This window comes from Gymnoscopelus braueri (genome assembly GCF_963280865.1).
Source record: "Gymnoscopelus braueri genome assembly, chromosome: 18".
In the NCBI taxonomy this organism is placed as follows: Eukaryota; Metazoa; Chordata; class Actinopteri; order Myctophiformes; family Myctophidae; genus Gymnoscopelus; species Gymnoscopelus braueri.
Genome location: NC_137618.1, coordinates 19,726,662 through 19,736,661, shown reverse-complemented (window position 1 = coordinate 19,736,661; position 10,000 = coordinate 19,726,662). Strand labels below are relative to the sequence as shown.

Here is a 10,000-nt window from a genome sequence, read left to right as displayed (position 1 = left end):
GCCAGTCAGACACTCGGTGGAGAGAGAAACGAGAGGAGCTCAGCTCACGACGAGAGAGCTGCCGGAGAGAGAGAGAGAGAGAGAGAGAGAGAGAGAGAGAGAGAGAGAGAGAGAGAGAGAGAAGGGGAGAGTTGCAACAGCGAATAAACGGACAGTTTTTTGGGAGCAGAGAGCAGAAGCTACATGGTCTCTGCTGTTGCTCTGATAGCGGAACATTTTACGCGCAGAGCAGAGCAGCAAAGACACGCCGCTTTGCTGCTGGAGTCTGGACCGCCGTCCTCTTGCATTGCAGTCGCCTTTGCGCGCACCTCCACCACGACGGGCACCACGATCGGGCACCCACCATCTCCGTGTCACATGTGGTGGTGTTGTGATTAAAGTAAATGTGGAGGGTGATCAGGGCCAGAGGAAAGAGGAGAGGATATTATTTGGACTCTGGAATTGAAAGAAAACGTACCCGAAAAGAGCCTTATTATTAGGTGACTTTTTTTTTGACTACAGATCTCGGGTCTGTGTGCAGCCAAGGGCTCTTTTGAACTCAATGGTTCGGCACAGGTGATTCTGACGTTTTATTTCCATTTTTTTCCTTTTGATGTCCCTGATCACAAGGAGCTGCGAAAAGTCTTAATTCCCATTTCCCACACGCAGTGTTTGTTGAGTGGGAACCAGTGCGGGGCTGTAGTGTGCTCACACACACACACACACCAAGAATGGATTTTTACTGCTTTCGTGTTCTTTTGGAATAGAAATTTAAGTGAGAAATTACGCAGCGATCATTCATTTCCCGCGATCGAACCACCACCAACAAAAAAAAAACAGTTGTATGTAAAAACGTCTCGAAATCCATACTGTGACCTGCGTTACTGGCGACGAGCTTTTCTAACGGTTTCTAACGGTTCGTCGCTGTGGGTTTCGGGGGACATCAACGCGCAGAGAGAGGTGCTCTGCGGCGGAGGAGGACAGACAGACAGATCCTATCGAGGGACTTGTCTTTTTGGACTACAAGTTTCTCTCTTATAGGAAAGACAAGAAGACACCTCATCGCAGGAGAGGAAGAATTCTTCTCACGTGGGGGAAAGATGGAATTATTCCTATGGCTTTGTGGATGTTTATTCGCGTTTCTTTCACCCGCACCGGCAAACGCAGCAGAGGAAGGTAAGCAAGCAAACCCCCTTGTTTCACACTGTTTCACACCCGGGTGTCAAAATCCAAATGAAGCCGCCCTTTCATCACAGTGAAAGAACAGATCATTTGAACACATTAAGCCGCAAGGAGTCCCACGATTGCCCCAAATAGCCTACTCAATTTCTTTACAATATAAAAGCATGCGTGGTGCGAGGAGGTATAGCATCAATGTGTATTTGAAATGTTCCTTAAAATACTTAAAAGGTAACAATACAAAGCCGGGTGGCTTGATGATTATTTCAGTATTTTTTTTTAGCAGGCTTTAATTAGGGGGGACAGGTGAATGGTTTTTACAAACGGTTCCAGGCTACTATCATCACCGGCCTTAACCCCTCGACACTGAGGGCTCAGACAGGTCAGGCTTGAGTTATCACATAATAAAACAAAATTAATTATTCGCTCGTTTTATCTGTCTCATTATAATCTCTCAAGATTCAGAAGAAAAACATTATTATTATTTGTTTTTGCCGATGGGTTTCCCAGATTGGTCTCATTCAAACATTGACTGCCTTCATTCGAGACGCAGGCTTCAGGGTATAGTAGGCTTCAGGGTATACAGTCACATGTAGGCTACTCATGATCATGATATGCGATTTTAACGGCTATTTAGTTTGAAACTTTTTGCAGCCGTGCAGTTTGACAGTTTTTACCAGCTGTGACCCAACTGGTCTGATTTCATCAAACTGATTTCATGTGGGTCCTCGTGGGCTTTTCACTGTTGGACCAGCATTTTTATCATCATTTTACACGCGTCACCGTTTATTTGGATTCTTTTCACTTTATGTATCGTGCCCACGTGTGATGATAGCCATTTAATTTGGATGAGTAGGCTAGTATAGGCTGTAGCATACTACAGGCTGTTATTCGTTTATGACATTGGTTCTCAAAGTGGGGTCCGGGGACCCCCAGGGGTTCTTGAGGGGGGGGGCTTCCACCAGGGGGTCCACAGCTAAATGAGTTCAAATAGAATCAAAACCAGTTCAACAATAACCCTATATAATAGCCTACAAAGGCCACATCAACTATTTGAAAATAGCCGGTCTACAAGCTCACATAACACACTCACAACACATGGTGCTTGTAGATTTGCTATTTTCAAAAAATCTTGAAAATAAATGTGAAAATGCTGAATATATATATATATATATATTTTTTAACAAGACAAATATTGTTTATGGGGGTCCCTGGCACAACATATTTTCAGATGAATTTGGGGGGTCCTTCCTTGGCATGAAACAGTTAGAGAAGCCGTGGTTTAGGAGAGGCCCTCTGCGGTGGGTGGGCTGCAGCCAGTATAGCCACACAGCTGGCGGAGGTCGCTGCTCTGACCGACACTACTGCTGTGGTGGTCCGTGGCCGTGGGTTGAACTTCTCCCGGCCGTTGGTGTGCGTGCGTGTTGTTGAGCCCTAACTCTATGGTTGAGCCACGAGCCTTCAGCCTTCACTGTAAAATACTGTGTTCATTTATTTAACCAGTGTTGCCCCCCGTGTCTGCGTATTATAAGAGACTTTGGGCTTGTTTTTCTGTAAAGTTGCTTGTAAATATTGGTAGTTGCGGCGGGTTTCGATTTTTTTGGGCTTGTTTCTGAAGTGTAGGCCTAGTTGCTTAGTGGGGCTTGTTAACTAATGTTGTTTAAACCGGCGGTTCTCAAGTATTTTCATGTCAAGGACCCCCAAATTAATATGTATGTGTGCCAGGGACCTTTTAAGATGTTTTTGAAAATAGCAGATCTAAAGTTCTAGAGCTCCAGAGATCTAGCTTGTAGATGATATGTAGGCCTATATAGGTTTAAAGGGGTAGTTCACTCCCAAAATAACTTTTTTTCTATTGATTACTGACCATCTGGAGCCTTGAATTCATAGATATTTTTTTTTTTTTGTCACATTCCTAAGCCAATAATTTGATTATAATAAATGTGTCCCCATTGATTCCGGTAGGAGACACAAATGCATTTGTGTCTCCTACCGGAATCAATGGGGCTAAATTTATTATTATCAAATAATAAAGGAAGGAATGCGACAAAAACAAATAAATATCCATGAATTCAAGGCTCCATGGGGTGAGTAATCAATAGAAAAAAAGTTATTTGGGGGGTGAACTACCCCTTTAAAAGTGCTCATGTGGCCTAATATAGTCGCTTCTTTGGGGCTTGCTTTCATAGACCTGGTTGCTTATTACTCTCACACACAATCTGGCAACTCTGAATTTAACTCAAATGGAACCAATTCTTTATTTGGCCGATCATGAAGCGGTTGTTTTCGCGTTTTGATGCGCGCAAAGAGAACACAACGCAACTCAGGCCACCATGAGCACTTTAAACGAACCTATTATGCATCGGGCTACTCTTGCAATGAAATGTGGAATATTTGCAACACAAGTGCTCCCTGGCACAAAACATTTTCATGAAAATATTTGAGAATCACTGGTTTAAATAATAATCCAAAATTTTGGAAACGAGCCTAAATAAGCAAGTAGGCCTACACTCTGGAAACAAACCCCCAAAAACGCAACCTGCAACTACCAATATTTACAAGCAACGTTACAGAAAAACAAGCCCCAAAGTCGCTTATAATAAGCGGACATGGCACCGCTGACGCACGGCCACAGTGTGTCAAGGAAACTGACTCCAAAATCCAAATATTGAACAAAATGCAGTATGACCAATATTTTACCCTCCTCGGGTCTATTAAGGCTTTTTTTTAAACAATCGAATTTCGGTGGTGGAAAAAGTAGGCTACTCACATTTATTACTTAAGTAAAAGTATCAATACTCCTGCAATGTAGAAATAGTCTGTTACAAGTAAAAGTCCGGAATTCAAAATTTACTTTGGAAAGTAGCCAACTCATTATCAGTGGTGGAAAAAGTACTCAAATTCTTTACTTAAGTAAAAGTACCAATACTGCAATATAAAAATACTCTGTTACAAGTAAAAGTCCAGAATTCAAAATTTACTTGAGTAAAAGTACAAAAGTATTGGCATCAAAATGTACTTAAAGTACCAAAAGTAAAAGTACTAAATATTTGAAAATAGCAGATCTACAAGCTCACAACGCGTCGCAACGCGACGCGTTGTGAGCTTGTAGATCGGCTATTTTCAAATAGCCCATGTATAAAATAGGGCTAAAGTGGTTAATGTTTGTTTCATAATATCATAATTTATATCTGAAAAGTAACTAGTAATTAAAGTTTTCAAATAATTGTAGTGGAGTAAAAGTACAATATTTGCCTCTGAGATGTAGTGGAGTAGAAGTAAAAGTATTGGAAATTGGAAATACTCCAGTAAAGTACAAATATCTCAAAATTGTACTTAAGTACAGTACTTAAGTAAATGTACTTGGTTACTTTCCGCCACTGCTCATTATGCAGAATTTCCGTTTCAGAAGTTTTCAAATGTTTCTAAATAGCAGCTCTTTAAGCTCACATTGGGTCGCATCACGAGTTGCGACCTATGCGACCCATTGTGATCTTGCAGATTGAGATTAGCAACTAAAACAATAGGCCTAAGGCTATATAGCAGTTGAAATGTAGTTTTGACTCCCTCCCGAAACCCCCCAGTAGTTGCACCCCGCCGAGAAATGACTAAAGAACATGTAGGCTATAATTAATCATAATAATGAGCCATGTAGCCTAATTGTTTTTAAAAGTGAATTGTATACCTATGTAAAATACATATTGTAGCATGTAGTCTTGCAATAGTATGGAACAACACAAACTAATGTTTGTAAATTGTTGAGATAACCTAGCTACTATGTTTTTGTCTTGAAGAAATGTAGGCAAAAGCCAGATTCTGTGTTGCCAGATTCTGCGAGAGAAATAAGCAACAAGGTCTATGAAAACAAGCCTAAAAGAAGCGACTATTAGGCTACAGCTATTTGAAAATAGCAGATCTACAAGCTCAATGCGACGCATTGTGAGCTTGTAGATCGGCTATTTTCAAATGGCCGAAATGTATATAGGCCTGAAGTGGTTAATGTATGTTTTGTAATAATAATCAAAATCTACATAGTAACTAGTATGAAGTTTTCAAATAATTGTATTGGGGTAAAAGTACAATATTTGCCTCTGAGATGTAGTGGAGTAGAAGTAAAAGTACTGAAAATTGGAAATACTCCAGTAAAGTAAAAATATACCTCAACATTTAACTCAAGTACAGTACTTGAGTAAATGTACTTAGTTACTTTACCCCCCTCCTTCTCCCTCGTTCTCTCAGACAGGTAGCCTACCTTGTACTTTCTGCCAGCCTGTCTTTGTCGCTTCCCCCTGGTTTTCCACGTAAAAGAGGTAGCCAGAGGGAGATGTTTTTGAGGGGCTGGTGGAGAGGATAAATTGATTCGGTGCCTGTTTGTCGCTTTAAGCAACAGCAATTTGACTGTAATTCAAATCCATCTGGCATTCCATACAAAACTGTGGCGCTGAGGGGAGAGGAGGAGTGGTGGGATAGTTTTTGTGAAGTTGGCTAAGTGAGGTATAGACCATTTCTCGATTTGGAGACTTCTAAGCCTGGGGTTTTCCAGATCCCATGACTTGGAATGAGTGGTGTGTTTTTTGGAGGGAAGGAAGCGGGCAGACTCTTTCATTACATCACATTATCTACCAGTTCTGAGATATGACTGTCTATAAACTCCATTGCAAAAATGAGGCCCCTTAAAGGTTTAATATATATAATTAATAGATATATATATATATAGCACGCGCACACACACACACACACACACACACACACACACACACACACACACACACACACACACACACACACACACACACACACACACACACACACACACACATTGCAAGTGTTGAAACAAACAAAAACATGTGATATTGAGACCTTGCAATGAAATTATACCTGCTACTTGACCACAGTCTAGCACGGAAGCAACAGATAAAGATGATGGACACTATTTGGACTTATGCCCAGGTTGCTATACCAATAGCACCCAGGGCTCCATACCAAAGTTCAACATCGCCTCAACTTCTCCTTAATTTAGGAACCCCCTGGGGTTTGACTGCATGCAAACACACATAGGCAGCAGTAGCCTATAGCCTCTGGGGGCTAAAGCCTCTTCTGTAGTAACGTTTTACAGATGCTCTCTCAGCTGTATACCTGCCAGGTGCTTCTACTCTTTTCTTCTTTGCTCCAGAGAGATGGAGGAAGTAGAAACAGACCTACAGATGCAGAGAGGGAAAGAGAGAGAGAGAGAGAGAGTGAGTGAGCGAGCGAGAAATGGAAAGAGGGGGAGAGGCGGTAGAAAGACTAGGTGTGAGAGAGAGACAGGCAGACGGAGTGGGTAAAACTGTAAAAAGAGGCGAGCAGTGCGGAAGAGTGATTTTTTTTTCATCCTCCCTGTTTGATCCTGTTTCTCCATTCCGTTTGATCACAGCTGTGCCTGGAAGAGAGATAAACGGGTGTAATTGGCCACTCAAGACCAGATGTCTGACTCTATACGGCCTTGTCTGATGAAATATACTTAGTTTCATACTAATGGTGAGAAATAGGCTATTAGTATTATAGTGTTGTTATATCCACTGGTGGGTTGTAGATGCTGGGTTCTTAAGGCTTTAGTGTCACGACCCACAGTGGATTACAAATCTGTTTCTGGTGTTTTTTTTCACAAAAAAAGAAGAAGAAACACCATGCAGCTGAGCAGACTGATAAACTCCATTTGATTCAGTTTGTTATTGCCGACATGTAAAGTTTCGAGCAGTAAAGCTCATCTTCTGGTGGTTACAGGTTGTTTTTGGTGGTCCCATGAAATGAGCAAATTGTGAATTTGAATTTTTGGGCTGAAAATATGACTTTTTAAATATGTGACTTTAATTACCATTGACTGACTGAAGATATATTTATTCCATTATGTGCACTGCATTGGCTTTGCACTTTTGTTCAACTCCAACTCCTAATTTATACTTGGTTAGGCGTACAATCAGACTTTAAGAGAAAATGAGCTGAAGGTGTAATGTATAGGAAAGATGCATCTTGGGGACACTTCTGCACTGCAGTAGCAGTGCAGAAGTGCATTATTTACAGTGCAGCATATACAGTAAATAGCAAGGCTGTTTTTTGTTATGTATAGCAGCCAGCAGTAGGCCTATATGAGCATTACAACCTCCTGTGTAGTGTGTTGCTCTGTATCATGGGTCTCTAGTATGTAACTGTTAGTATTCTAACGAGGTTTATAACCATTGTATCCTGCAAGAGTCCATCAATAAACCTAACCATCCATGTCATTCTCACACAATGGGGTTATATCCTGCCTCAACTACCTTTGTATTGACCCCTGCTATTGGAATAATAGAAGCATGTAATTGCAGTGCAATGGTAAAATCCATAATTAGCTTGACATATTCAAGACTTTATGTTGCGTTTCACTGTCTGCTACTATGTCAGCGTAACTTGACTTGTAATTTTCACCTGGTATGTTATTGTGTTTTTATGAATATGAATAAAAATCCTTATGGAGTTATAGTAGGCTCTAACTGTGAACCAGACTTTGAGTGGAGCCACCTGCTGTAGATTAATGCAGATTCATCCCAAGTTCTCCCTCTGTGGGATTACTTCAGGGAAGAAATCTTTAGTCGTCACAATGTAAGAATTGCGTGGTAAGGAGAAATAACGAAGCAAAGTGTTAGTATTTGTTTAAGGTAAACGTATGGTTAATATTGATATATATTTGGCCGTGGACCCCCATCTGAAAGGTTTTGTGCCTTAGTGTTTTGCTAGAATAAGAGAACAGAATTATATTTGTCAAGAGAGATATTGTGAAATAAATTAGTTATAATAGTGTAATATAGTAGAGTGACAGTGTCATAGGAACAGCAACAGACAGAGTAATAGAAACAGTAATAGACAGACAGCATAATAGAAACATTAATAGACAGGGTAATTGTAACCGAGGCTAAGTAAGGGTGTCTTAATAATAAAGCACTGTTTAATGTCTGAGCCAATTAAACATTAGCTCGCTCTCTCTCTCTCTCTCTCTCTCTCTCTCTCTCTCTCTCTCTCTCTCTCTCTCTCTCTCTCTCTCTCTCTCTCTCTCTCTCTCTCTCTCTCTCTCTCTCTCTCTCTCTCTCTCTCTCTCTCTCTCTCTCTCTCTCTCTCTCTGCTTTACTTCTGCTCTCTGCTTTGCAGAAGTGAACAATTAGAGGTTCTGGCTGCCTGTGTTGTAATTACACGTATCATGTCATTATTAAACACTGTTCCTATTCTAGTATTGTTAGTGGCCAGTAATGACTGGAGTAATTAGTGTGTGTGTGTGTGTGTGTGTGTGTGTGTGTGTGTGTGTGTGTGTGCGTGTGCAAGTGTAGTAGTCTCCAGTGATAACGGTTGGAACTTGGCATAGTAAGAAAGCAAAAACTACAATAGATAGATAGAGAGCATCAGCACGCTGGGTTGTCTGTTATAGTTTTACCCACTAGCCATATTGTGTGTGTGTGTGTGTGTGTGTGTGTGTGTGTGTGTGTGTGTGTGTGTGTGTGTGTGTGTGTGTGTGTGTGTGTGTGTGTGTGTGTATGCACGCACGCACAGGTGCCTCTCAGTTGTGTGTGTTTCTGTCTGTAAAAGGGTATGTGCGTGTGTGCGCATGCACAAGTGTTAAGCCTGCCGTGTCCTCACCAGTCTCTCCAGAGTGCAGCGCGAGGCCACAGGTTGTTTTTCTGTTCTCCCTCTCTCTCTCTCTCTCTCTCTCCCTCTCTCTCTCTCTCCCTCTCCCTTCCTCCCTCTCTCTCCCTCCCTTCACGCTGAATCATCCCGTTGTTTTGTGTTTTCCACGGTGCCCCGGTGCCTCCTTTAATAGCGCACTCTGTCTCTTTCTCCACACCTCCCCCTGTGCCTGTGTTTTCCCTCGCTCCGATTAAGGAACCTCTCTCACCTCCTTTTCTCTCCGGCCTCCGCGGAGGGAAATCTCTTTACGCTTCTATCGTTTTTTTCCTTTGTTTACCTATCTATTCGCTAGTTGTTCTCTTTGTGTCTGTTTCTTTTTTTCCTCCCCTTTTCATCCTTTCTCGTTCTTGTTCACACGCTCTCTGGCTACGAGAAGAGTAAAGTGTGAAGACCTTCGCACAGAAAAACTCCTGAGTGATAACCTGAGGTGTATGGGACTATGGGTCCATTTTTACAGTTAACCCCATAGCATCCTTATTGTGGGGAAGGCTTTCACAGAAAATAGCAGATCGACAAGCTCACAGCTTGTCCATTGGCTATTTTCAGTGAAAGCTTTCTCCACAATAACGCACAACAGAAAATACACTAGTATTGAGCCCTGAGGGACTCCGGTTACCCATATGGGGTTTAAGTGGTTAATTGATATGGTAGCCTACCAGTGATTCCCAAGCTTTTCCCATGCCAAGGACCCCCAAACAGCCATATCCTCTGGCTGCGGCCCCCCTTTGTGAAATGGTTTTAAAAATGTAATTGCGAAAATAGCCGATCTACAAGCTAACAACACGTATATCTGCTATTTTTCTTTTATGACAAATTAAAAAGAAAATTTATATTTTATGTATTTGGTCAAAAATAGTGATATTTCATTTTGTCCATATCGTCTTTCTTCCTCATGTCATTCCAGTCCTCCCTCTGTCTCACTCATGTTAGTTTGTTTTCTCACACTCTCAACATCTCTGCCTCTCTGCCTCCCTCCATCCCTCCCTCCACCCCTCCACCCCTCCATTCATTTCTTCCTCTGCCTCACTCTCCCTTTCCTACAGCCGCCATACATCACACGGCACCATTGCTCCGTTGTGTCGAGGCCGTAAAGGTTTTTCCGTTTTTTTGTGTGTTGTTTTTATTTGTCTTTTCCTTTCATTGCCCTGTG

At 41.7% G+C, this 10,000-nt stretch overlaps 1 protein-coding gene across 5 annotated transcripts in view; it reads left to right on the top strand.

The window, feature by feature from the left end:
* Positions 1-32: 32 nt before the first annotated feature.
* nrp2b (neuropilin 2b) overlaps positions 33-10,000 on the top strand; it is a 140,823-nt gene continuing 130,855 nt past the window's right edge. For all 5 annotated transcript variants that reach the window (XM_080412823.1, XM_080412821.1, XM_080412822.1 and 2 more), the window contains exon 1: positions 33-1,155. In XM_080412823.1, the coding sequence (XP_080268949.1) occupies positions 1,080-1,155 (76 nt within the window). In that variant the 5' untranslated portion in view covers positions 33-1,079. The remainder of the gene's footprint in view (positions 1,156-10,000) is intronic.